This window comes from Poecile atricapillus, chromosome 28 (assembly GCF_030490865.1).
Source record: "Poecile atricapillus isolate bPoeAtr1 chromosome 28, bPoeAtr1.hap1, whole genome shotgun sequence".
NCBI lineage: Eukaryota > Metazoa > Chordata > Aves > Passeriformes > Paridae > Poecile > Poecile atricapillus.
In genome coordinates, this window is record NC_081276.1 from 1,310,607 (window position 1) to 1,335,958 (window position 25,352).

Below are 25,352 nucleotides of genomic sequence, written 5' to 3' on the forward strand. Positions count from 1 at the left end.
CCATCAGTCACTGGATTTATTGCTGCTCCCTGGACACCCAGCTTCACTGCTGGATGGGATCAGTCTGGCTGAAGATGGAAAACAGAGGAAAAACATCCCAAAACCAGAGGGGACTCCAGCCCCAAACACAAGAGGGCTTCAAACCCACCCCAAAACCAGAGTGGTGCGAGCTCAGGGGGAAGGTGGATGGCAAGAAAAGAGGAAAAGATCCAAGTGTGTTTGTGGCTCCCAATTAACTCAGCCACGGCTCCAGATCTCAGGAACAGAGGCAGGAGTTGGTCTCCTGTGGGAATCCAACTTGGGAGACTCTGGGCACGTTTCCCAACGGGTCAGTTCTCCTTTTTTTAACTTGATGTTTTCCCTCTCTGCTTTTCCGCAGAGTTAAGGCAGACCTGCTCATTAAGGAGAGCAATAATCATAAAGTCTCATCACCAGGCTGCCACAAGGGCTGTAATGATGATTATCTGCAGTTTAATCATGACAAACTCCCACCAATCCCACTATTAACAAGATGGGGCTGCTCAGGGAGGCTTTGTCAGAGGACCAGGAGCCAACTCCCACGACTTGGAAAGGCTTTTGGAAGGAAAAAAAGCTCCTTTGCATCCCTGTGCAGCTTCCAGTGGTTAGAACTGATCAAAGCAGTCAAAAATCAATTAAAAATGTCTATAATGAAAGAATTACTAAGTCACAGAACACGGTGCCCATTTTTTAGTGTAATAACCCAGGAGTTTCCTTCCTGCAAGTAAAGAAAAACCCAGTTTTGATACAATTACTGCATCTCCCTGAAAAGGAAGTTTCATTTTGTGTGAGTGAATTTTCTGCATCCGTTACTCGCTCCAGAAGGGTGTTCCAGACCCTCCCTGACACTGAGAGTCAGCAGCCCTCAAAGCTATTTTAATTTTATTACTCAGTCTTGCATTCTTGAGTCAAAACTGTCCATTCAAACACCTTTACCTTTATTTCAGTCTTGTCCTGTTCTCCTGTTCTGAGACAGAGGTTCAAGGATCCCTTTCCCTTTTCCGCAAGCACACCAGGAATCAGCAAAATTCTGCACTAACTCTTCTTTTTATCACCCTTTTTCCTGAAGGCATTTCTCTCCTCTAACTCCGACTAAAAGCAATAAAAGGTAAAAGTGAGAAAGCATAAAACAAGTTGCAACAACATTTCCCAAAGCTCTCCTCCAAAGATAATGCTGTGCTGGCAAATACATTGCACAAACAAAAAATAAGAAAAAAAAAATCAAGTACAAACTTAGAAATAAATCCTATTGTTTTATGACTTGCAACTAATTTGAGGAAGAGTTAAATGAACAAATCCCAATGCTCACCCCTTATTAAAAGTAGCAAATCTAGAGTAGGTTGCTTGTAAAGGAAGAGCAAAGTGGATGAAGTAAAATTAATTTTGAATTTAAGTCTGCTCATATGGCCTGAGTCTGTCCCTCTCTTGCAGAGCAGCACTGCCTGGCTTTGAGTAGTTACAGTAAATTAAAGACAGGGTAGGAAAAAAGGAAGGTAAATATTGGTATTTCTAAAGTGCAGGCAAAGGAAAGCAAACCCTCAGATTTGTTTTTCAAACACGTGGACTTGCTTTGAAGCAAAGTTTTCAACAAAAAACATTATTGCAGAATGAAGTTTTCTGTTGTGCCTCCCTATACTGGAAATACTAATACTATTAAATACAATATTAAGTATTCCTTTAAATAGAATATTAAATATTTCTCTAAGAGAAGTCCAGCAGTATCTGCACACATTTGCATTGCAAGACAATTCAGAGAGCCCTCAGCCTGGCAAGGATCCCATTGAGACATCCATGCCCAAAATTCCCTGGGTAATCATCTCTTGCATGTAACACTGCTTGTTTTTGCAGCAGCATTTTACTGGAGTTATCAGATGATCCTGTTCAATTGGGAAAGGACCGAGGGGAAAAAACAACAGCACAACAAGAAAACTGGCAGAAGGAAACTGAATCACCCAAAATTCCCAACTCTGCTAAAGGTGACCAGCAGTGCTGCTTTTCCCTGGAGCATTCACTTGTTATGAGCCAAGAATTCATGGGTTTAGATGTTCTCAGATTAATATTTTAAGAGTCATTCCTGTCGAACAAGACACCTTGAATGAAGCCCTCTGTGCTTCCTCTGGCAGAAGAGGGAAGTTTGCTGATTTTGAGGTGCTGGAGATGTGGCCACCTCTGTAACAATGCCAAAAACCTTGTGGAAATTGCAAGAAAAACAAATTTCCATCATGGAAATCACTTGGCTCGCTGCTGTCTCTCTTGGAGAAGACACTTTTCCCTGATTTTGGCCTTTCTGAAGCAATGCAGCAACACAGTTTTGTGTGCTCAGAGGATAAAATAAAAGCTTTTCCAGGATCAGCTGTATCAAATGTATCTACTACAAGTATTTTGCTTTTTTGCACTGTACAAAACCCCCCAACTGCCAGAAGAAAATGTTTCCCAAATTAATACAGAAAAGTGTGTCACGATAGCACATCTTAACTCCCCCTCATCCCCATCATGGATAAATAAAGCTTCCAGAACTGATTAAGACACCCAAGCTCCTCCATCCGAGGCTGACGGCCACACAAGTGATGGGAAGTGACTACAGAACCATATTTAGGGCTGGGATTTGTTCCACTGGCCTCTCCAGAAGTTTAATAAAGAATTAAATAAATAAATATAAAAATAAAGAATTAAATAAGAATTAAAGAATTCTTAAATAAAGAATTTCACCCCTGCTGCAAACTCCCCCACCTGTCAAACACAGGTAATGTTTCCCAGATGGAAAGCAAGAGCTGGATCACACTGGTACCTGCAAACCAGGGATCCTCAAATCCCAGGAAAATCCCTGAACACCCTGATTTGGAAGGGATTCCTCACCAGGAATATCAAAGCCCAGCTCCTGGCCCTGCACAGACACCCCAACAATCCCACCCTGTGCCCGGATTGGGATCCTTGAAAACAACCACAGAGCAGCAGGAGACACATGAAAGAAGAAAATTAAAGTGTATTACGAACAGCCTAATAAACAACCTGGAAAAAAAAAAAACTTTTCAGAGACAACAGCTCAGGCAGAATTTTAAAACCACAACCTTTAAGTTAGACTGAAAAGTAAGGATTCATTTAAATCCCATTTATGCTGGAATGCCCAAGTATTCCAACACTGGCTGGCTCCAAGTCTGCCTAACAGAAAGGAAGAAGGATACTCTTGAATTACACCAGGTGGATTTCACTGAACACTGAGGCACCTCAGCTCAGACTTCAAGCACCATTCCAAGAATAGTTTTATAAAAATGCTGAATGGGTCCAGTCAGCTACAACTCAGTTAAAAATAAATCTCTTAAATGCCTTCCAATATACCTGCATTGCTGTGTTCCTCGCCAACCTGTGGGTTTCCAACTATTATTATTGTTTTTAAGCTATTTTTCTTTCACCCATCAGGTTAAAAAAGCCACTCAAGCACAAAAAGAAGCTGGTTAATTACAGCTCCAAAACTACCAGCAAATGTTACACTTAAAGAGAATGCTGGTGGAAAAATCTGTCAGTATGGCAAAACCATGACACATCCCCAGCATTATATGTAACAAAAAAAAAAGAGAATTCACCTTTTCAGCCCCAATCAAGGTACCATGACTTTCACAGGTACGATGTTATCTGGAGCAGTTTGGCTGTGCCAGGCTGCTCACGCAGAGCGAGCTCAGACACTTCATACGCGAAAATTAAAGCGAGCGATTAAACACAGCGACACTGGGTTACAACTTATAAAACAGGAATAGTGAAATATCAGAAGGTTGTTTCTGACCTAGTTTTCACTGGAGAACAGTCAAAGAGCCGAAAAGACTGAGGCGAGGCTGAAGGTGCTGAAATTCCAGTAGTGCTGGGGAACAGGATTAGAGGAAAAGCCTTCAGACATTCAAAGGACTGAGGGAGCGTCAGGGAGAACTGGGAGCTTCAAGAGCTTGGGTTCAAGTGACATCCTGGGGAGCAGGAGGGACAGGAGGGCTTTAGCCAGGTGGGGATGAAGTCAGAGGTGTTGCAGGACCTCCTCAAAGGGGCAGCAGGAGGCCAAGGTGAGGAGGAGAGAAAACCTCAAACACAGGAAGGAATGGTTTTAAAACCACCCTTGCCTGGATTTTCAGGAGATATTTTCGTTGCTTTTTCTTCTGAGAACACAAACGTGCTGTCAAACACCTGGGCTCATTTGAATAACAAGAGGAAAAATTAAACCCCTTTATGCAAGAGAACTGCAAGTACCCTTCTGAGAGATGCGGGGAGGAGGGGCTGCTGCAAGGAAAGCCAGGTGATCCCATCCCAGTAAGCTGTTCACATGTCTCCCTCTATTCTGCAGCTCCAAATTTATTTCCACCAGGCAGCTCCACGCTGGTTTTAAGCCTCATTAAGGAGCAGTATGTTGCTGGGCTGACATGTCAGATTTTTAAATGACCTTTGTACCGACAACGGCGTTACCAAGCTGCTAAGGACAGGAGGGAATTAAAAAAAAAAAACAAAAAACAACAAACCACCAAACAAGTGGTTTTCCATGATTAGGAGAGGTACATCGTGGCTGTTTGCATTTATTTGAGTTCCAAAAAAACTCCCACCTGTCAGTAAAAAGAGCCATAAAAAAAAAAAGCAATTCTCTCTGAAGGGCAGCTGTGACGGCATCAGCACTGCTGGCCATTCTTAACGTGGGACTTATCACACAAGGTAAACAGGAGTGACTATCAGTTAATGAACAACACAACCCCGAGGCTGAATTTTAAAGAGCGTTTTCTCCACTGCAATCTTTTAATGAAAATACAGCAGTTCAAACCCACCGAATTTGCTTACGAAAGTCTAATTTATTTTAGGACATATTAAGACACCAGGGCTGATTCACTTGCCTATGTGCTCACAAGGTGGCTTAAATGAGCTGCTGAAACATCAGAATGATCCTTATCTTCCACAGGGCTTTACTCCTTTTCTTGCAAGAGAAAAATATAGAAAGACAATTGAGAGATCAGATTGACGAACCCGTTCAACCATCCCGGAACAAATCTCACCTCACACTGCTGAGCCCAGAAAAACAAGCCTGGACCAGTCCTTCTTTTTATTTTCCTTGTGCCCAGCTATATCCTATTGACACTCAGAGAGGGAAGAGTAATTACCAGTCTGAGAAAGTTCTGCTGAAGATGATCTTCAGATGTTCCTCACGGAGGCACAGACAGTGCTGCTGGAAGGGGCTGCCACAAACCAAACTCAGAGCCTGGATGCTGAAGGAATCCCAGGGAAATCCAACCAGCAACACCCCACGAGCCAGACTAACCTCAAAAGTTAAAGCAAGATGCTCAGACACGGATTCTTTTGGCCTCCAGGCAAACAGAGGTGCTCCAATGCCAACGAGGAGAGTGGGAACACAACCTGACAGACACTTGGAATTCAGCAGGGATGTCCACCCAAATTTACCATCTCCATAGGGGAGAAAGCAATAAAGCACTCAAATATTCCAGTTTTCTTCCTATCACCGAGGGAAGATGCCCAAGAAATAAACAGCTGAAAATACTGAACAAGAAAACCTCTCTAAATTTCCTACCATGACAGAACCTTGTATTACATACCCTCTGCTAACAGCCTCCTCCAGCTTCCAGGGATGCTTTCTCCAGCAGAAAAGTGAAGGCAGTTGCCTGAAGAAGTTAAATTAGGTGCTGCCTTTACCCCAGCAAGAAGCACAGAACCTGCACTGTTTCAGCTGCCTCTGTATTTGCACTGCCAGGCTGGTCAGTAACAAACCTGCTCCAAAAATAAAGCGACAAACAGTAAAAGAAAGAACACACTCTTCTCAACTGGCAAAAATCTACCTAAAAAATAAGTCAGATGTTTCTTTGCTCTCCGCAAGGACACCTGAGAAAGTTCAGGTTACAACGAATTCCAAAAATAAACATGAAAAATTTTCAGATAAGAAGAGGAAAAACATACCAGGGCTGCTGACTAAACAGAGAGAGACCACAGTGCCATGAAAAGACTCACCAGGTCTGAGCCCAAAAACCCCCAGAGAATTCAGACATTCAGACAGAGAATCTCTCTTGCCTGACAAGAGGCAGCTCAGCCAATTCACACATGCAAAAGAAGTGGTGTGGCCACACTTAATTGTCTGACCAGAATTTTTGGTCTAAATTTAACAATCCAGGCAAGTCATAGTTAGCTGGAACGTTTTGCTCTCTTAGCCCATCTGAGTTAGGGTAAATGCGTTTCTTCCTGCTGTCAGAGTCAGTAAATTTAGTCTTAATGACAAGTAAAAGGTCTTTTAGATGGAGTTAAATGGCCTTAATTGTATGAGAGAGCTCAAACTTGCAGCCCAATGCAGGCAGCACCCGCATTAGGTACAGCTCCAAATGGTTGCAGGAAGATTGTGGAAACATGCCTGGAACTATAACATCAAACCTTCCAGGTAATAAATCTATTCCTTCTCCCCCTTCACGTTAGGAAACCCCAAAGTATTCTAGATTTTAATGCATTAAGAACAAAGTCTGTAATTCATGAGCAGAAAAATGTTTGCTGTTGGTTTTAATCATCACCACGCTCCACGTCAAGCCCAGTGCCTGTTCCAAACAGACCTAAGATATCCCATGTACATCCCTAAAGGTTAAATATGTTTTACTTTATCCATTACTGCCTCCCTCTTCCCACTTCCACATTTGCAAAGATTAAACACCAAGCCGCTTCCTGAGCTGGGTGTTTTTGGGACTCCCCAGCAGCTCCAAGAGTCCAGGCTGGGAGAACTGGTTTGTGACAATGCACCTGCATGGCTGCATCATCTCCCTCTGGAAAACCACACTTTATTTCTGGAATAAAAACAAGGATTGGGAGCTGTGACATGTGGCAGGAACACAGGAGCTTTCAGACACTGTCCCTTAGCCACCTCTGCAGCATTAGGGAATGAGAACCTCAAGGAGGCAGCAAGCATTTGGGATTTACAGCAGGAAAAGCAGCAGCAACTTCCCAAAAAACACACAGATAACCCAAAAGTCCCTTTTAATGTTGATTAAACGTGAGAGAAGGAAGCAGAGTTTGTGGCCAGGACCACCAGGCTCCCATCAAAACACAGCTGCCCTGCAAGGACACGGGGTGGGAACACGGAGCAAGGTCACAGCCACGGGTGTCACTGAAAGCACTTTTCAAAAGAAATTGGTCACAGAGCTCCTACGCACTTCTTAAGGGACTATTTATGGGAGCAGAAGTTGTTCTTAATTCTGTGAGAAGCAGAAGCAGAGGTCACGATTGGGGCTCCGGCAGCTCTGAGGGCTGAACATCCCTGGAAGGGGGAACAGGTGCTGCCAGGCTTTTCAAAAATCTATTTTAATGCCACAGGAACTCTCGTTTCAGAGCAAAGTCCTGCTCAGCACTGTCTGCAGTCAGCAGAATGTGCCTCAGACACTGCTGAGGAAAATGAAGACACCCTGGGACAGAGACTCCGACCTTCCCAGCTCCGTCATTTTACAGCAGTTTCGCTCTGAATCACGAATTTCCGCCTCCGTTTGGGGCCGGGTGCTGGAGCCCCACAAAAGTCAGGGAGTTAATGAGCTTGTGCCACCTAATCAGGGTGGCCACACCATCCCTTTGGCAAGTGACAGACGCACAGGGAACACTTCAAAGGCCCTGAAAGTCTCCCTGGGAGCGAGGGCTGCTCCCTGCCCCAGCATCCCAGCAAGGTGAGCCCATGCAGAGCCGGCTTGCTGGCCTTATATGGCTTCCAAGGCACAATTTCTGCTTGCCCAAGCTCAGGCAGGGTGGAAAAATTTGCTTCCTTGCTACTCCGCCCATGCCGGGCTCCGAAAAGCATCCACTGAATCTTGGATGGGAAAAGGAATGGAAGGATTGACAATGCTCAGCTCCCTGGAAGAGGTGAAGGCGTGGATTTGGCAGCACCCTGGGTCACCTCAATCACCGGGGGAGCAGAGGCAGGCAAGGGTGCAGAGAGAAACTGGAACCACAGCTTTTATTCTCTGTATTCCCCATGAAAAAATTCTGATTTTTCTTGCTATTCAGCTGTACTTAATCCTTTCACGTTTGACAGCAGCAAGCTTTACATGTTAACAAAGAGTTTGGAACATTATTTCCTTTAGCTGATTTAGCCATAATACACTTTATTATATACCAGGAGCACAGAAAACAACCTTGGCTCAGGTTTCCACACTTTTCTGCACAAGTCAGTATTACTGTGAACAATTCCAAAGCCAGTTCTACCTCCTGATCACAGTGAGGTCCATGCTATCCAAGTTTGGTGTCATTATCAACTTCTGAGCATCACCTCCTATTCCCTAAACAAGCACAGCCACATCCATCATCCTCAATATCCACAAGTGCTGGCAAAAAACGAAGCTCAGAGCACGCAGGCAATTAAAAATCTGCTTAATTTTCAATAAATGCTCTCCTTCTGTGGATTATAAAGTTGGTTTTTTTACTAGAAATGTCTACAAAGCCACTTTTTTTTCCAGCCTTGCTGGCCTGTATCAAGATCATCCCTTTTTTCACAGCAGATTTCTCTCAGTGCAAGAAGCAGGCAGAGATTTATCTGCAGCCATCAGTGGTTAGTCCTTGCTCTCACCTGCTGGTCACCAAATGGCAGAACCCAGCTCATCCACACACAGATTTTCCTCAAAAGGGAGAAAAATGGTGGCAGAGGAGCTTATAAAACCAAGTTCTTCCCATTCCCTTGTTCCCTTCTCTTTTGGGGACTGGGAAAGGCAGAAACACAGCCCATTTGATTTTCTCATAGAAACCAGGAGCCAAAACCAACTGAAATCAGCGCTGGAGCTGGAAAGGTACAACAAAACTCACACAAACATAAAGTCTAGACACTGAAATGTGGAAATATGATTCAAATAACCACAACTGGCACGTAACACACTGATTGCAGCCCATCGCAGAACGGGCCTCAGTGGGGAGGAATATAGAAGGAAGATTAAATTAGTTCTTCCACCCCAGTTGTAGAAAATATGGATCCTGTGGGCACAGTGATATGGATTGAGCCTGAGTTTCTTCCGTCCTGCTGGGATTTTTGTTAGGATTTTAAGTAACACACGTCTGCTCTTGCTAAATAACAACAATCAGCTTAAACTGTCATATAGAATCATAGAATGGTTTGGGTTAGAAAGACCACTAAATTCAGTTTATTCCACCCCATGCCACGAGCATGGACACCTTCCACTGTCCCAGGTTGCTTCAAGCTGGCCTTTGACACTTCCAGGGCTGGGGCAGTGCCAATTCCTCCAGAGCTGCTCCTGTCTCCCCATCACTGATCCCATATGAACCTGCCTCAGCTGTCTGTCACATGGCTGCTCTTATCAAAGCGTGGCTGAAATCATATATGCTCAAAATGCAGAGCCAAGAGGATGTTTGTGCTGATGAAATCTAAATACTGCAAAGATTTAGGCAATTGGCTGTTCTCAGGAAGTTCTGTTGTACCTGCTGAACTGCACCACGTGTGGATGCGAACCTCAAGGACAAAGTCTGCGTCTACCATTAAACCCAAGAGCACAGAATGGAGCCCAAAAAGAGAAATATCTCAGTTTTCCACAGAAATTTGTGTGCAAGTGTTCTCTCCTGCATAAAATCCTGCACAGAGGGAGAGCAGAGGGTTAACCATGATCAGACTGGACCACACCAGCAAAGACCCCAGGTGGGTGAAGGTGAGCAGCTCAGTCAAACCCTGCTCACCAGTGCTGACCTCTTTTTGAGTTAAACAAATGCTGGTTTCTTTAAATTACAAAAAGGCACTAATCCAATGTAAAGAAAGGAGAGACCAAGCTCATGGAGCTGTGTTTTTTCTAGACTGTAATGCAAAAAGGACTGGATTTTGGGAAGTCTGTTCTCCCAGTGCAGCAGGGATACACACACACCACTCAGCAAGCCAACTGCTGAGGGGTTTAACACTCTCTTTAATACACAAATGCTTGAAAAAAACCCCAAAACCTACCAAAACCCTCAGTCAGGCTGTGCAAAAGTTGCCTTATGTACATGGGATGTTTCTAAGCAACACATGAGCTACTAGAGAAAATTCTTATCAGCAAATCCAAGCTCCTTTCCTGGCTAATTCATCTAGGTCAAGCTAAGGCATGTTGAACATTGAAGCCCAGTTTTGGTGATGCCTCCTCTGTATGCACCCTGGATAAAATATTAGCACAGTTCAGGTTATCAGCATGTATTTTCATGAGCATTAAGTTCACTGCAGATAATGGTTCCTCCAGAAACAGCATTAACCTTAATTATTCAGAGGTAACTCGATCCCAACCTTCCTGATGTTATGACGCTGAGTGACGACCACTTTTCCTCCCGCCAGGTTCTCCTTCCTCAAAATCCAAACAAATCCGGGATATGACACGACTGTGATCCCAAATAAGGGTATCCAGCACAGGATCCCAGACACAGGGTATCCCTTCAAAATCTACCTAAACCCGTGCAGTCACTCCATCCATTCAAACGCATTCTCCTGTGTATTAGCAGCAAAACCACTAAGTCAGCCAAAATGTATTCTTCTCCCATGGATTAGCTGGCACAAATTAGTACGGGAGTGACGCATGCAGTCTGTCCCTTCCCATTTTTCAACATGCACAAACACCAGGGATTTGGAGACGCTTCACAAGTTTCTGCTTACAAGTTACAGGCAGAGTTTAAATGGTCTGAAACGTGCAAATTGTTCGGGAGATAACACGTCCATTTACCAACGAGACCTCAAATGCTCCCTCCAACAAAATCTCCCCTCCCTGGGCAGCGATAAAGGCGCTGCTGCTGCTGTCCCAACAGAGCCGGCACGACGCAAGGGAAGTGTTTCGACAGCCACCAGCCCCGTGCCAAGCTGCACCAGGACAAAAACCAACTCAACAGGACAGAGCACTTCAGAAAAAAAGCTCAGAAAAGCCCCTGGTGTTGGAGGATGACTCTGAGCTGACCGGCAGGAGCCACTCCAGGCAGGAGATGGGTCCTTGGGAGACACATTGTTCTGAAGAGACTGCTATGCTTCAGAGGAAAGTTTAAAAAGATGTTATAATAGCTTTCCTTTCTGCTGTTTAAGTGGAATAAGAAATCAGGATATGCTGAAAATGAGCAAGGGTTTAATTCTGCTGGGTAAGGAACACAATCAGCACATCCAGCTGCCATTGATACAACTGATGAAATATCCCACTTGAATTAAAAAAAGAACAACCTAGCCCCATATAAATAACATAAAGGGTTAATCTTCTAGCTTGCTTCCCCCTGTACTGCCAGAGAGCAAAAATTATTAATTCAAATTCAACCTCTCCAATTAATGGTAGGATATGTTTTACTGATAAAAAGCAGATCACATCTGATTTAAAAAAAAAAAAGAAAACATCAGTCACAAGGATTCTATCACAAACTTTCTATTTTCCCTTGGCACGTCACCAATTAGACCCAGTTCTTTAGTCTGTTACCACCAGTATAAAAAAAAAGCATAATGGGTTTATAATTTGCCACCGAATCCCATAGCAACTGTACATCACTTTAGATGTAAATTACAGACAATTCCTTCCAATGCCGTTTGAAAACTATAGAGATGAATCTATAATTTGAGCAGATCCAAATGCTACACGGTCGAGAGAAAAAGCTTCCCTAAATAATTGAAAGGAAACTGCCAGGGGCCAAAACATTCCTCATGCACAATGTTCAGTGTCTCTTTGTCCCCTTCCTTCCAATGGGAGGTGCCACATTCAGGTCAACGTGAAGAACATTGAGCAGGAGTTGAGCAGTTCAGGGTGTTCTGCAGATCCTGTCCCATTTTTGCTGATGAGCCGTACGTGTGCGATGAGCTTCCTCTCCAGCCTCCTCTGATTCATTCAGTCATGTCACCGACTCATGTTCCCGATGTCGTAAGAGCCTCAATTTTGACGGACTACAGCATCAGTGAATTAATAGGACAGGAAAAAACAGGTTACAGGCAAGGAGGAATGATGCAAAAAGCTCTGAGATAATTCAATGAATTTTGATTCGAAAGCCGGATTGTTCTTCTCCTCCTGACACCTGCAAGCAGCTTTCAATTCTCAAGTCAGCATGAATACGCATTACCCTAAAGACCCTGTAATGACAGCACAGCCTTCATTTCGTGTTTCGTGCTTTGAACACAGCAAGATGAAGGAATCTCCACAACCTGCTCCAAAAGCCAAGGCTGGAAACTTATTTCAATAAGTAGCAACTCCAAGGGGTCGGGTTAACCTTCATTTTCAAGGGATTGTTCCTCTCACGGTTGGTTTCAGAGCAGCGTAGGGAAGATGATTTGGGAAGCCACATCTATCAGACCACAGTCCCAAAATTCAGCTGGGTGAGCACAGGGACAACGTGCTCTGGTTATCTCAGCTTAGTCCCCAATAAATATTTGTGCATCTGCCAAAGTTCACCAGTGAATCAACCGGTGGCTTCAGTTCAAAACACTCCAGGGTAGCAGGGACAGAGAGGGACAACGGGAGCAGGACGTGCTGCTCAGCTGCATCACCAAGGGATGCTAAAAATCTCTTTTAAATCCTCCTAAAACCATCAGGCAAGGCAGGACTAGGGCCAGGAGTAGAGTTCAGCCATCCTTAGGTCAACACATAAGGTGACAGGGACAGGTGTGCAACTCCATCACGTTGCTTGTTATCAACCAACCACCCCTCAACCACACAGAGAGGTTTGTAGAAATAGGTGGAAGTTGGGAAATACCCAGGTAAGGGTTCCAGGAACAACCCTGACACTGTTTATGTGCCATCAGCATCTTCACCCCAAGGGAGATGGAGCTCAGGGGATGCTCAGGTGTGCCACGTGGCATCTGAACCAGGCAGGATGATGGTGACTTACCCAGGACGCCGCTAAATAAACAGGTGTGAAAAATAAAGGATGAATGATAACTAAGGGCATTAGGTGAGGATGGTAAAATATCTCCTCATTGAGGATGGGAATGAAAGAGGAAAGCAAGGCACCAGCAAAAGGAGTTCCCCTGAACCTCAACAGGGGCAGGAACAAAGCTGGGGGCAGACAAGAAGTGATGGGAAAAGTCACTGAATCATCTAATGGTTTGGATTGGGAAGACCTTGAAGACCACCCAGCTCCACACCCCAGCCATGGGAAGGAACACATTCCACCAGATCAGGTTGCTCCAAGCCCCATCCAACCTGGCCTTGGCCATGCCCTGCCTGTTTGGGGGGAGTGGGAATTCCTAACCACGTACACATCCCCAAAAGGAAGGCAGCAGACTGCAGGCTGCTCTAGAATTACACTCCCTGGAGAACCCAGAGTTGTTTTAGGTGAGCACACCAGACTGGCTGCATTTCTTCAGTGGACAAACCAACTTGGGACACGCTTCCCACCGCTCAGCCCTCTGAGCTCAGTAGCCAGAGCTCTCAGTTTCACAAGTGTGTGGAAACAGTTTCAGGGGCAGCAAGTTTCACAAGGAGCAGCTGGGTGACATCTCACTTCATCCCCATGAAGCCAGTGCTAATTCTCTTTTTAAGGCTCCTTTTTCTTTCAGGTGAGCTACTGAAGAAACCTTTTCCAGGATCAGGAGAAGGCAGCAGCCCTGTGAGCCAGAGCTCCGCAGCAGCAGCAGCTCCATGTCCTCTGTACATAACACAGGAGTTGGGGATCAATATCTCAGAATCACAGAATGGTTTGGGCTGGGAGTGACTTTAAAGCTCAACCCATTTCAAACCCCTGACATGAGCTGGGACACCTTCCACTAGACCAGGCTGCTCCAAGCCCCATCCCGAATGTGGATTCCTGACCGTTTTCTTCCCTAGAACACAGACAATTCAGCAGAAACCCAAGAGCACAGCTCAGCAGAGGCCCAACAAGACGAATATCTGTTTCTCCACAGCCCTGCTGCCTGATCCACACATGGTGCAGCTCCACACCAAGCCTGCAACTGCTCTGGCACCGGGGACACTCCAAACAAATGGCAGCTCGCCCGGCTGGGTGATCATTTTTGGATTATGTAATCCCAATACATTATTATTAGACCAAGAACAAACTCAAGCAAGGAACTGAAGACATTTCCCTGCCCGTTCTGGCAGAGGGACAGAGCCTTGTCGCAGGAATCGCCTGGACGTGCCACCCCGGTGCCCGAAACAGGTCAGACTGCACATGCTGGACTCCAGGTAACACAAAGAGCAGGATTGGATTCCAGGCCATTATCCATATTACACAACGCTGCCGTCAGTTCCACCACGTTTCAAACCAAACCGAGCAGAAGGAGCCTGAGCAAATTTTTTCCATTTAACTAATGCAGCCCAAAATTAAAGCAGAGCTGGACTGGACAAACACAAGCTGCAAAGGTGTGTTGGAGGCGGCTCCTGGCAGGGCCGGGCGCTTCCGAGGAAGCTGAGACGTTCAACAAGCTGGGGAAACTGTTTATAGAACCAATGCAGAATGAACATACGTGTTTAATAGCCCACTAATTGTTGCGTTGTTCACTACACAAACAAGCAGCTCTTCTGCCCTTATCCCTTCCTGCCCAGTTAATCACCAGGAGCCTCTGACTATTTCTCTTTTGGGTGGCAGGGAAGGAAGCAAAGTTCATTAGTGGCTGCTGGCCACCAAACAATCCTGAGCCCAGACTTCATTTAGAAAATAAACACCACTATTCATGTGTGACACGGACTCGGAATAGCTTCCCAAAATATTTAACGCAGCTGCCTGTAGTCTTCCTACTCTCCCTGCCCCAAAATAAAAGGCTTTCCCAATATATAGGGAAGAATTATTTGGATTATTTGTTTCATTTTTCAGAGAGGAAAAAAGCTAATAATTCAGTCTACCCAAGTCACTTATTCCTCCTGACTTCTCATAATGCTGATAAACACTCATTAAAATATAAGTTGATAAACCCTGGTACAGTCATTACCTTCGTCCTCATACAGAGATTGCCCAATTCAGTGATGTGATGTAACCAACACCCTAAATTAAAAATAGTGTTGTGACAACATATGGTTTATCCTACAGAAGCTGGCAGGCAGGACGCTCCTAATGACAAACGGGTTTAGGCTCCCAGCTTCCCCCAGCAAGGTGAGGAGACAGAAATGCTCGTCGCAGGATAAGAGGCGGAAGGAAAAAATAAAATCAAAATAAAATTACGCTAAAAATGACAGCTTTGAACCCTCTCTCCGGTCCATCCCAACACCAGCTGCCGAGCTTTGCCATTATTCTCTATTTACATGACTAATAAGCTCTCTGGATGCATTTCAAGGAAACGGCACGGAAAAGACAATCTGGAAATTTCAAAATACAGTCTGAACGTGCCTCTCCCCCCTCCCCGGTCCCGGGAGGGGAGCACCGAGGCGGCGGGCGATGAACAGCCGGCTGTCCCGGGGAGGGGACAGCCACGGAGGGATGGCAGCACCGGGGATGGACCCGCCGCCCCCCCCCGGCTGTGGAAACCCACGTCACGTTCACCGGGGAAACGGGGGGGGCACCGAGGTGCCTTCGCCCCCCTCCCCAGACACTCCCGGGGACTGACGGCAGCTTCCCGTCACCTCCCGGGGGGGAACCGAGCGCCCACCCCCGCACCGGGAGCGCGGGGACCCTGTCACCCACCCCGGGGGGACACACTGGGGGTCCCCTCCGTGGTGGCACATGGGGGACTCCCAGCAATTACCGGGGTGGGGTGGGGGGGAAAGCACCGACACCTCCCGGTGCCCCTCGGGTACTTCCCGGAGGATCACCACCCCTCCCCGGTCACATACCGGGGGCACCGGAGGGACCCCGCAAACACTACCGGGGACGAGGAACACACCGGGGAATGCTCCGAGGCGTCACCGGGAGGGGCACCGCGGGTCCCCTCCGGTGTCCCTCAGGCACCTGGCACCAGGATCGCCCCCCCCCCATTCCCGGTTCCCCGGTCACTCACGGAGGGGGGGGGGGCACCGGGAGCCTCCGCACTCGCTCAGCCCCCCAGCAGGGAGTTCCCCCACCCCAGGCCACACACCCACCTCACGAGCGGCTCCCCCCCTCTCACCTCCCCTCGCATCCCCGCCGGTGCCGCCCGCAGGGCTCCGTCCGGGGGCCTCGTGGCGGCCGCCCGCTCGCCCTCGGCGGGGCCGTACCCGCCGCCCCACGCCCGCCATCCCCGTACCTTACAAGCCTGGTAGCTCTCGAAGGCGCGCAGGGCGCTCTCCGTGAGCTTGACGTGGAAGACGGAGACGCGGGTGCCGCGGCCGAGGCGGCCGCAGGACAGCCCGTACCCGCGCTCCGCCTGCAGCGCCGCCATCTTGGGACCGTCTCCCCCTCCGCGCCTGGGCCGCCGGGGCCGCCCGCCGCCGGCACGCCCCCCTTATGAATTATTCATGAAGCGTCTCTCCGCCGGCCACGCCCACGCGGGGCGCCTGTTGCTGGGGCGAGGAGGTGGGCAGCGGGCGCGCTGATTGGCTGGGTGATGCCGGGCGCCGCGCCGGATTGGTCGGTGGGGAGGGGGAGGCGGGGATATGTAAATAGGGGCGCGGGGCATGCTGGGGAGGGTGGTCTGGTGGAGCCGGGGAGCGCTGCGGGAGCGTGGGGAGGGGGCGGCGGGTGGGGGACCCCGGGATGGACCCCCGGGACCCCCCAGGCATGAACCCTCCGTGATGAACCCCCCCCGTACCCCCCAGGTGTGAATCCCCCAGGTATGAACCCCCCAACCCCGCAGACCTCCCCAGTTATGGCACCCCAGCATGGACCCCCTTATGCCCAAGTAGAGCCTGAAGGTCCCAGGCTCCCCCCTGAACATTCCCTCCCCCTGTAAACTCTGTGTGACAATAAAGAGACTGGAACGCGAAGGAATTGTCCTTTATTTGGGAAGTTCACAGTCAGTTTGGGGTGCAAGGACAGTGCTACAACCCCCCCACGAGCAGAGCTGAGGCTGGGCAGGTGCTGGGGGGGCTGGAGGGCAGGGAAGGACCCCCGACAGGTTTGGACCCACAGGAAGACAGCCTGGACAGGGGGTGTCCAGCGCTCCCCTCCTCCATCCCTCCCACCGCGGGTTTCTTTGGCTTCCTTTGGACATTGCACGCTCCAAGGATGTGCAGAGCAGGGCAGCAGGTGCCTCCAGGAGGGCTGAGTCCCTGGCAGCCCCCCAGGAATCAGGGAATGTCGCTGCATCCACCCCTGGGCACATCCACATTCCCACAGCTTCCTTCTCCGTGCCTTCCCCTGCCCATCCCGATCACAACAGCCGGGATGGGCACGGCCAGGACGGACCGGTGTGAGGCACCTCCCGCTGTCCCTGACACACCTGGGGCTGGGGGCTGAGCCCCTGATTGCCAGGAGGCTGCCCGGGGGTCCCTGCTCCGCCTGCTCCCCCTCCCCACAGCTGCACCCACCCATGCCAGGAGGGATGCGGGGAACGTGGGGACAGAGATCCGGCACCTCCGGCAGAGAAATCATCCGTGCTCCCGGAGCTGCCAGTCCGCAGGAAGGGGTGGCAGAGCCTCGGGGGAGCCCCTGGGCAGACAGAGGCAGGACACAGCTCCTGTGCCAAGGGGCCACCCCGCTGCCACCCTCAGTTCCTGGCCGCGATGACCACGGACAAGGCCACGCCGCCGAGCGCGATGGCCGTGGCGCCGAAGAGCCACTTCCAGGGGATGGACTGCGGAGCAGAGCACGGGGACGTGAGGAGCTGTGCCCGTGGCAGGGGACACGTGCCACCCTGCCTGCCCTGCCTCCTGGACAGGGCATCCCAAAAAGGCAGCGCTGTGCTGGCTCTGCCCGGCGCGGGGACAGCGTGTGCCGCCGCCTGCCCGGCTGACAGCGCTTCCCAACGGGCAGCTGGGAGCAAAGTCCGGGCCCTGCAGCTGGCACGGCTGGGATCCGGTGGACACAGCCAGGAGCACAGGCTGTTATCAGCGTTTTCCGGGCACGGCTCCCGGAGCACGGCCCCCTGCTCCCAGCGGGATCGCTGTCCTGACACAGCCCGTCCACATCCTGCTCAGGAGCAGGGCTGTGTCCGTCCTGCGGGACCTGGGGACACTGACACACCTCCTGTGCGTCCCCCACCCACTCTGCCACCCCCCAGAAGCCTTACCCAGGGCAGTTTGTCTTTGCACTTCCTGGGAGTGCCGGAGGTGCTGGGATTCCCGAGCATCTTCCTGTACATCTCCGTCTCCACGTTCCTCTGGTCCGCGTGCTTCTTCACCAGCTTGGAGAGCTCAGCGTGGATGGTCTGGGGAGGACAGCGTGGTGTTAGCAGCCCTGCATCATCCCTGCCTGCCAGGGAGGGGATGTGTCACCCACAGCAGGTTCCACCACCCCTGGGATGTGCAGGAACGTCGTGGAAGAGCTTAGGAACAGCTGAGGGGGTGATCAGGCCTCATCCCGCCCCACGTCCCAACGCCATGGGGCTGCACCAGGCTGGCGTGGGACGCCCCGTGGGCCCAATGCCCCTCTGTCCTTTTTGGCTGCTCAAGCCACTCCCTGCCTGGCAGCGGGGAGCAGAGCCCAGGGCTGATGCCAGACACCAGGAAAGGGATTTTATCCTTTAATCGAGACAGGAAAGTGTCTGCCTGGAGGACAGACATGCACCAGCTCTCCCACTTTCTGTCTGGAAGCAGGCTGGGAAAGCGGGCTTCAAACTCAGCCTGGTGTGAAGTGGGATTGCAGCAAGACCCGCAGCGTGTCCACACCTGCCCTGCTGGGGCAGGAAAAGGCTCTCGAGTCCTGCATGGGGCCCACAGGCTCCCCAAAAGGGAGATCAGCAGGGCAGGGTGGAGAAGGACGTTGTGGTGGCCCTGGTGGCACAGCCACGCTGTGCCCTCTGCTGGGGGACCCATCCCGAGAACACCGGCTCTGCCCAGCCCGTGCCACGCTGGGAAAAGCTGCCTCCAGCACGAAAATTCAGATGTCTGGAGGATGAAACGCTCCTGCTCGGAGCTCACTGGCGCTGTCACATCAGCGTGAGACAACCACCAGCATCCCACACCGCTCCCAGAACATTTCCAAGGGGTCGGGAGGAGCGATGGCTGCGACAGCCTCACGCGGGGCAGGTGGAGCCCAGCATTTCTGGAGTGCTTTCAGCACCGGTGGCCCCTGAGTCACCCACGCCGCGACTGGAGCGGCACCGCCGCTTCCCCGGGAGCTCCGGCAGCAGCTGGGGAGGGCAGTAATTTGCTGTACTTGTGGTTTCACTGGACACGTCACTGCCGGGCATTTGGATTTTCCAGCCCTCTCCAATTAAAAGCTCCGTCGGAACTGGGGAGCAGCCGCCCTGCCCAGGGACGTGCCAGGGGAATGGTTCCCGGTTCTGCTCCCTCTCCACCCTGACCCTGCTGGGAAAGGAAGGGTTTGGGGTCCTGCTCACCCTTCCGAGGGTGCTCTGACCAGCCCTGAAGGTGCTGTGGGGGCACCAAGCACCTGCACCGTGACCTTCAGAGACTGGATCATGACACAAATCCCGATGGTCTGATGAAATCCTCATGAAAGAAATGGATACAAAAGATCCAGAGAAGGATTAAAGCCCATCTGGAGAGCCAAGACCCCCAGGACGACCTTGTGCAGGCAACACCTCAATGTCTCCTCCCAGTCTCGCTCCTGCTGGGGTCATTTCCTGGCACTGGTTTTTGATTTCTCCTGAGGCTCCAGTCCTGCAGCTGATCATTAACTGACAGGAAATTCCTGACCCAGAGCTCGCCCTGCCCGGGCACTGGACCGAGGTCTGGCTGCTCCCACCACCCAGTGATTCACTCTTGGGGCTGCTCAGCGAGTTTGTGGGGACTCAGCTCTGCCCCACTTCCCTCAACCGCAGCACGAAGCCACCTGGGGAGCCTGGAGCAGCCTGGACCATCCCCAGGGGATGGCTGGAGCACAGATGGGCTGGCAGGGATTCCTGCCACTGTCAGGACCAAAGGTCAACGAGGGAACCTCGCAATGTGGAGATAAGAGACCCACCAGCCCAACCACGCTCCACGTGGTCCATCATTCCCCAGGCTCCGGGGGCTATTCCCAGCCTCCCTCCACAGAGCTGGGGACAGCTCCAGGGGGTCTCAGCCCTCCAGGGGGAACGCTGAGGTTTGTAAGGACACAGACAAGAGAGAAGCATCCAGGAGACCCCCAGCAGCTCAGGGGGATCACAGGCAGCACACACCTCCAGCCTACCTTGTTTGAAGGCTCCAGCTTCAACGCTGCCTTCAGGATGGGAATGGCCTCTCTGTACTCTCCCTGCTGAGCCAGCACCTGGAGGGTGACACGTGGATGAGCCCTGTCCCTCAGTCCCCTGCCACCCCACTGAGAGGGGACCCCCTCCTCACCTTTCCCTTTCGGAACAGAGCCTTGATGTTCCCCGGCTGGTGCTCCAGCACGAGGTTACAGGACTTGAGAGCTGCCTTGAAATGGTCCAACTTCAGCTGCGAGGCCGCCAGGTTGTTGAGACACTTCACCTTCACATCCAGCAGTTCAGCCTCCTCGTCTGGGCTGAAATCCACTGCACAGAGCCCGGGGCCAGGTTACAGCAGGGCCAGGAGCCCAGGAGACCCTCTGCTGGGGGGGACAGCTACCTTTGGAGCTGGAGCCCACGATCCTGAGGGCAATGTCGTACGAGTTGATGGCCAGCACGTAATCTGCCTGCTGGTAGAAGAAGTTGCCGCGCTCCCGCTTGCGGTTGGCCAGCTGGATCTTCTCCTTCCCGCTGAGCAGCTCCAGGTCCGGCGCGTCCCGAGCCGCCAGCAGCTCCACCTCCAGCGTGAGGGACGCGTTGGGGGGGATGTCAGGGCTCCTGCACAAAGCCAGGGGACCATGGTCACCTCTCAGGTGCTGGGATGAGTGGATTTAGCAGCGTGGCTCAGAAATCCGAGCCAGGGAAGCTTCCTGGGGCAGGGAATGGTGTGGATCTGGGCACAGCAAGCGAGGAGGCAGAGGCTGGAGAGCTGGGCTGTCAGCAGGTGAGCAGGGGACAGCTTCCCCAGCCTGTTTGGGATCACCCTGCTGCACCTGCTGTGCTGCCAGCTCACCTGCCCTGAGCTCCGTAGCAGTACTTGGCTTCTGACACGATCAAAGCCGTCTCCCCCATCTCCAGGAGCTGCACACACAGGTCCAGAGCCTGCAGGGAACAACACGGGACCATGAAGGGACTCTAAAGATTATCCAGTTCCAACCTCCTGCCATGAGAACATCTTCCACGAGACCAGATTGCTCCAAGCCCCCTCTAACTCGGCCAACATCATGGGGAGGGAGCCCAAGCAAGGACAGGGGGTCATTCTGGTCCACAAACGGGATGTCCCCGACCCCAACCCCGCCTGTGGCCCCTGAGGTGAGGTCCTGAAGCCAGGTGAGCTCCCACCCGGCGTTCACCTGCAGGACATCGCAGTCCCCCAGCGTGAAGGTGAGGGCAGGGTCCTCTTCCACCACGGTGCCATCCTCCAGCGTGGCCTTCAGGCGGATTGTCACATCCTGGCCCTTTTGTGGCCGGCTGTCCACACCCTGGCCCGGCACCAGCGTCTTCTTCTTGAGCAAACCATTCCCTGGGCACAGAAAAACCGGAGGGACGTGGGGACACAGTGGGGAGGATAAATCCCGATTCCCCCCACCCTTCTCTCGCTCCTGCCCGGCCTTGGTGGCAGAACCGAGCCCGCTCCTGCCCGGGGGTCTCACCCAGAACATCGAGCCACTCCTGGGGGTCCCCGGCCGCGTCCCCCGCGCCCCGCTCCGGGGGCTGCGCCTCCTCCCGAGCCGGCCGGCCCACGTCCTCCAGCGGGGGCAGCTCGCTCAGGTCATCCTCATCCTCCTCCTCCTCCTCTTCCAGCACCTCGAAATCCTCCGCCGTGTCCAGCTGAGCCAGCTCGGTGCCGGTGCCCGCCCGGCCCGGGGAGCCGCTGCTCGCCTCCTCCCCGCTGGACGCCATGGCGGCGGAGCAACCTGCAGCGGGGAGAGAGCACAGGGATCGGGCCTGCTCTTACCGGCAGAGACGCTCCGCCGGCCCGGGGACCTCCGGGAGCCTCCGGGGGCGGGGGATGCGCAACGGGACAGCGGAGACTCCGGAGCGCCCGGGAAGGACGGGGCCTGGCGGGAGCGGGGGCTCGGTCTGGGTGGGATGGGGGGGGTCTGTCCCCGTGGGATCGGTGGGGAGGGGGGGGGTCACGGCCCCGCTCCGGTACCGAGGGGGGGGGGCGGCCCCGCGCCCCCCGCCCGCCCCACGTGACCGCCGCGCGCCCCCCGCCGCTCCCACCTGGCCCGCGAACGCGCGGGCGCAGGCCCCGCCCCCCGGCTCCTATTGGCCAGGCCCCGCCCACCGCGCGACGCCATTGGGCGGGCAGCACGCTCGTCAGCCACGCGCCCCCCGACGCCTTAAAGGGGCCGCTACCAGCGCGGCCGCCCCGGCTCGTGGGGAAGCGGGGCTGGGGGCTCGGCACCGGTACCGGAGAGGCTCCGTGATGCCCGCGGGGGTCGCGACCCTCTCGCCCTGCCGGTCTCCGGCACTTCCGGCTCGGCGCGGTGACGTCGCGGGGTCGCGCCCCACGTGACTCCGCACCCGGAAGCGGCGCGGAGCGGCCGCCGGTGCCGCCCCCGGTACCGCTCCCGCTCCCGTCATGTGAAGCGGCGGGACGGGCTCCCGCAGGTGCGCGGGCATTGCTGGGGGGAGGCCCCGGGAATACCGGTGGGAGGCCAGACCCGCGTGTCCCCGAGGGAATCCGGGGCTGGCGGCGCTACCGGGGGCGGCGGGCGGGCAGGGGACCCCTGTTACCGGCGTGTGGGGCCGCCCCGGGAGGGGGCACGGCGGCGGGGTACCCGGTACTGGGTGCACGGCAGGGCGGAGGGTGATCCGGTATCACGGAGGGGAACGGAGGCTCTCCGTTACCGGCGGCGGGGGGCTCCGGTGGCACCGGCTGAGCCGCCCCGCGGTCCCGCAGGTCACGATGGAGCCCACGGCCTCGCAGGTGTTCTGCGGGAGGGTGCTGGGCATGGTCAACGCCGAGGATGTCAACGCCATCATCCTGGCCCAGAAAAACATGTGAGTCCCGGGGGAAAGCGGCCGGTGGGAAACCCGGTACCGGCACCGGGAGCCTCCCGGGATCTTTACCGAGCTCCCTCTGCCTCCCCCGCACAGGTTGGATCGGTTTGAGAAGACCAACGAGATGCTGCTCAACTTCAACAACCTGTCCAGCGTCCGCATGCAGCAGATGAACGAGCGCTTCCTGCACCACACCAGGACCCTGGTGGAGATGAAGAAGGACCTGGACAGCATCTTCAGGAGGATCCGGTGGGAAACGGGCAGGGAACGGGCAGGGACACGGCCTGGGGGGCTGGGTGGGGTTAAAACAGGGCACAGGTCGGAGTTTGGGGGGCTGTGAGAAGGAAAATCTGTGATTAGTGCAGGGAGTGGAGGCTGGAGCTTTGGGTTCCCGTGATCCTGCTCTGGATGGGCTGCGCTGCCTCGGGAGCGTGTGGTCACGAAATGTGGGATTCAGGAACACCCCGTGGGCTGGGAAGGGTGGGATGGTCACGAAATGTGGGATTCAGGAACACCCCATGGGCTGGGAAGGGTGGGATGGTCACGAAATGTGGGATTCAGGAACACCCCGTGGGCTGGGAAGGGTGGGATGGTCACGAAATGTGGGATTCAGGAACACCCCGTGGGCTGGGCTGCTCCAGGGGCCTGGGGAGGGAATCCCTGGGGATTTCTTTGTGCTGTCCACGACTGCTGGAGGCTCAGCTCCAGACCCCTCGGCTCCCCACGGACTCGGGTTGTTCTCTCCTCCCCAGGACGCTCAAAGGGAAGTTGGCCAAGCAGTACCCGGAGGCTTTCAGCAGTGAGTGATTCACCGGCTCGTGGAATGCTTTGCGTTGGAAGGGACCTTAAATCCCACCCAGTGCCACCCCTGCCATGGCAGGGACACCTCCCACTGTCCCAGGAGCTCCCAGCCCCGTCCAGCCTGGCCTTGGGCACTGCCAGGGATCCAGCTGCTCTGGGCACCCTGTGCCAGGGCTTCACCCCCTCCCAGGGATCAATTCCTTCCCAAAATCCCATCTATCCCTGCCCTTTGGCAGTGGGAACCATTCCCAGCAGTGCTGGCACTCCACGCTCAGTTTTCCTCCTGTGGGAAGAGAGAACACGTGAGGCATCTCTCAGGAATCAGGAGAAGTCCATCTGCTGGCCCATGGCTGCTTCTCTAAAAATCCAGAAAACTCTATAATTCCGTTAAATCCAAGAAACTGCAAACAACCACTCGTTTATGCACTGGTGATTTAGGGAAGATATTATTTTTTTAATCCCTGCTACAAGCAGAATCAGGGAATTTCTCTCCCGCTATCCCACCACAAACCTAACGCCTCCCTCTCCCCTCCCAGACATCCACGAGTCCCCCATCCTGGAGGACGACGACGACTTCGACCCCGTCCCCAAGAGCACCACAACCACCATCGCTACCTCTGAGCAGAGCACCGAGTCCTGCGACACCAGCCCCGACATCATCTCCCCCACCACCAGCCAGGATTTCGAGGATTTATCCCAAGGCCAGTACGACGGCCCGGCCATGAACGGACAGAGTCTGACAGATGAGGACACGGCCAACGGCCTGGACTAGGAGCCATGTCCTGGAGGACTTTCTATCCTGTATTTATATTTGTGTGTCGCTCTTATAATTTTTATTTTTTTTTTTTTCTCTTTTTTTTTTTTTTTTTTTATTTTTCTCGGGAAGAGGGAAGCGAAGGCTGGGAGAAGCTGAGGGAGGAAGGTGCTGTCCTTCTGCCTCGAAACTGCCAGCGAGGTGTAAAACCCGCCTCTTGCTTCAGGGGGAATCAGTAAATCCTGGCTTGGAAACGCCTCTTGTCCTCCCTCGTTCCTGCGCTCAGGAGAGCGGCTAAACTTCACCGTCCCTGTAGATTTTTTGGTGCAGAAAAGCCGTTTTTGGGGCACAGGTGTTTCTGTTTCGTAAGGAATGTTGTCTCTGGGGTCTGTCCCTGCTGCTGATGGACTCGTGCTGGCTGAGTTTTCCACCGCTGGGATGAGGCAGAGCCGTGTTTCCCTTTGGTTCTCGCACCCAGCCCCTCAGTGGTGCTGCTGGTTGTTCCATGGGCAGGAACAGGAGCTCTCCAGATCTTGTTTTTCCACCAGCATTGTGCAGGAACTGCTTGGCTTTGGGGTCCTGATGGGCTGGGGTTTGGGGCTGATCCTGGAGCTGTGGGGTCTGTCATGGGATTGTGGAGTCAGAATATGGGGATGGTTCTGGGGTCTGTGGGGTCGGTCCTGGCACTTTGGGGTCGGTGTGGGGTCGGTCCTGTGGCCGTGGGGTCGGTCCCGTGGCTCTGGGATCGGTGTGGGGTCGGTCCCGTGGCTCTGGGATCGGTGTGGGGTCGGTCCCGTGGCTCTGGGGTCGGTGTGGGACCGGTCCCGTGGCTCTGGGGTCGGTGTGGGGTCGGTCCCGTGGCTCTGGGATCGGTGT

General features: G+C 52.9%; 3 protein-coding genes across 6 annotated transcripts in view; 1 reads left to right on the forward strand and 2 right to left on the reverse strand.

Annotated features, from left to right (window-relative positions):
* The window catches only part of ELL (elongation factor for RNA polymerase II), a 53,142-nt gene extending 36,886 nt beyond the window's left edge, over positions 1-16,256 (reverse strand). For all 3 annotated transcript variants that reach the window (XR_009279732.1, XM_058858903.1, XM_058858902.1), the window contains exon 1: positions 16,085-16,256. Coding sequence is in view for 2 of the 3 variants with exons in the window: in XM_058858903.1 (XP_058714886.1) it covers positions 16,085-16,219 (135 nt within the window). In the remaining variant the exon portion in view is untranslated. The remainder of the gene's footprint in view (positions 1-16,084) is intronic.
* Positions 16,257-16,758: 502 nt separating this feature from the next.
* Positions 16,759-22,426, reverse strand: FKBP8 (FKBP prolyl isomerase 8). 2 transcript variants are annotated; one of them, XM_058858975.1, is made up of 9 exons: positions 22,329-22,426; positions 21,565-21,828; positions 21,265-21,434; positions 20,925-21,013; positions 20,472-20,689; positions 20,226-20,398; positions 20,074-20,151; positions 18,008-18,145; positions 16,759-17,572 (listed from the first exon to the last, which is right to left on the reverse strand). In XM_058858975.1, the coding sequence occupies exons 2-9, from the start codon at positions 21,812-21,814 to the stop codon at positions 17,486-17,488; spliced, it is 1,203 nt and encodes a 400-aa protein (XP_058714958.1). In that variant the 5' UTR covers positions 21,815-21,828; positions 22,329-22,426; the 3' UTR covers positions 16,759-17,485. The 2 variants fall into 2 exon arrangements, with proteins under 2 accessions (XP_058714958.1, XP_058714959.1); XM_058858976.1 differs by lacking the exon at positions 22,329-22,426 and adding an exon at positions 22,139-22,192.
* On the forward strand, positions 22,391-24,846 carry KXD1 (KxDL motif containing 1). Its single transcript, XM_058859014.1, has 5 exons — positions 22,391-22,528; positions 22,821-22,921; positions 23,018-23,170; positions 23,674-23,720; positions 24,259-24,846. The coding sequence occupies exons 2-5, from the start codon at positions 22,827-22,829 to the stop codon at positions 24,492-24,494; spliced, it is 531 nt and encodes a 176-aa protein (XP_058714997.1). The 5' UTR covers positions 22,391-22,528; positions 22,821-22,826; the 3' UTR covers positions 24,495-24,846.
* The last annotated feature ends 506 nt before the right edge of the window (positions 24,847-25,352 follow it).